We start from the raw sequence: 1376 nt of genomic DNA, 5'->3' as shown, positions 1-1376 counted from the left end.
TGTATGCTTCCCGGGAAGCTGAGAATGTTCCGAAGTGTTCTATGGTCTGCTGGGGTAATAATATAGTGTAAAGCGCATAGAGCCTGCTGTTAAGCGGGGATATGCGCTATACAAATGCTATCTATTATTATTATTATTTTATGAAAATGAAAGACAGGAAAAGATATTGTCTATACAATTGTAACTTCCTTCGACAGTTCGACTGAAAATGATAGAAAGTAGGTCAACCGGTAGCCAGACGATATTGAACAAAAAAAACATACAAACAGACAGACAGACAGGCTTGGTTACCTTGATCCTTTGTTCATGGGCATCTCTGAGAAAAGAGAAGTTCTTCTCCATGTCGTCAATCTTGGCTGTGTAATCGTTCTGAGCGCGGTCTAGTGTGATCTCCTCGTTCTTTTCCCGGCATCCTTCATTCCGAGACTCAATCTCGTGGTCTTTGTGGTTGAGTTGGATGTTGTAAGTACAGCCTCGATGTCTGAAAGAACACCCTTTCAATGCGAAGGAGATTGGGACTATATCGACGATAAAAAGAAGACCAATTGTCAAGCTCAGGGCAAGATTTAGCTGCTTCATCTTGAGAAATTCTCGGAAAAGTGTAACGCAAATAAATAAGAGCGTTTAAGTCTTCGAGTGTTTGGATCCTTTACCAATGCCCATATATCACACGGGCAAATGCACTGTTAGCTATTTAACCCAGTTTTAAGTACGGCTACATTCTGAATTAAGCCATCTCACTGTCCTGAAGCGAAACAAATGTGATACAATGTTTTATTTTTCTTTGTTTTTTTTTTTTTTTTGGCGTGTTATACAGCTTCCTTTTTTTCTTCAACGCCAGCAAAAGAAAAGACAGAATTCTTCTTCAACCTGCACTAGTTTCTATGTCAAGGCCACACGCTCCCTTCACCGTGATGTGAGACAGTCTCCTGGGCCAGTAAATCCGTCAACCGCCGCCCACCGACTAGGACAGGTGTGAAGCAGGCCGGCACGGGGGACGCGGAGCGACGGCTGATGTCCCCGGGACAAATTTGATGTAGCAGTGGAAGGAAGAAGGTGCTTGTTGATCGACAGATTAGGCGGACCGACGTCGGTTTGACGGAAGACTACAACATCAGAGGTCGCAGGTTTTTGTATTGTTGTCTCAGGACTGCTGTTGGTATGAGGTCAGACCTGATGTCCACGATGCTGGCTGGGGAAAGGGCCGGCTGTCCTGGGGAAATGAGAGAATATAATACAATGCTGAGGTGAGATACTGGGTGGTGGGAATTCATTTCTACCTAAACCGAAGGTTTTATAAGACAAAAAAACAAGGGGGGAAGGGGGAATTTGTGGTAAAGACATTTTGTGCAAGTGCATCATAAATGAACGAGTCA

The 1376-nt window shown here is 43.8% G+C and overlaps 1 protein-coding gene across 1 annotated transcript in view; it reads right to left on the bottom strand.

Annotated features, from left to right (window-relative positions):
• LOC101853653 overlaps positions 1–1376 on the bottom strand; it is a gene marked incomplete in the record, with an annotated part of 146279 nt that overhangs the window by 105383 nt on the left and 39520 nt on the right. Inside the window, 1 exon segment of the mRNA XM_013084858.2 lies at positions 292–1213. Within this exon segment, the coding sequence (XP_012940312.2) occupies positions 292–579 (288 nt within the window).

This window comes from Aplysia californica, unplaced genomic scaffold (assembly GCF_000002075.1).
Source record: "Aplysia californica isolate F4 #8 unplaced genomic scaffold, AplCal3.0 scaffold00001, whole genome shotgun sequence".
In the NCBI taxonomy this organism is placed as follows: Eukaryota; Metazoa; Mollusca; class Gastropoda; order Aplysiida; family Aplysiidae; genus Aplysia; species Aplysia californica.
This window is presented reverse-complemented; position numbering and strand designations above follow the sequence as displayed.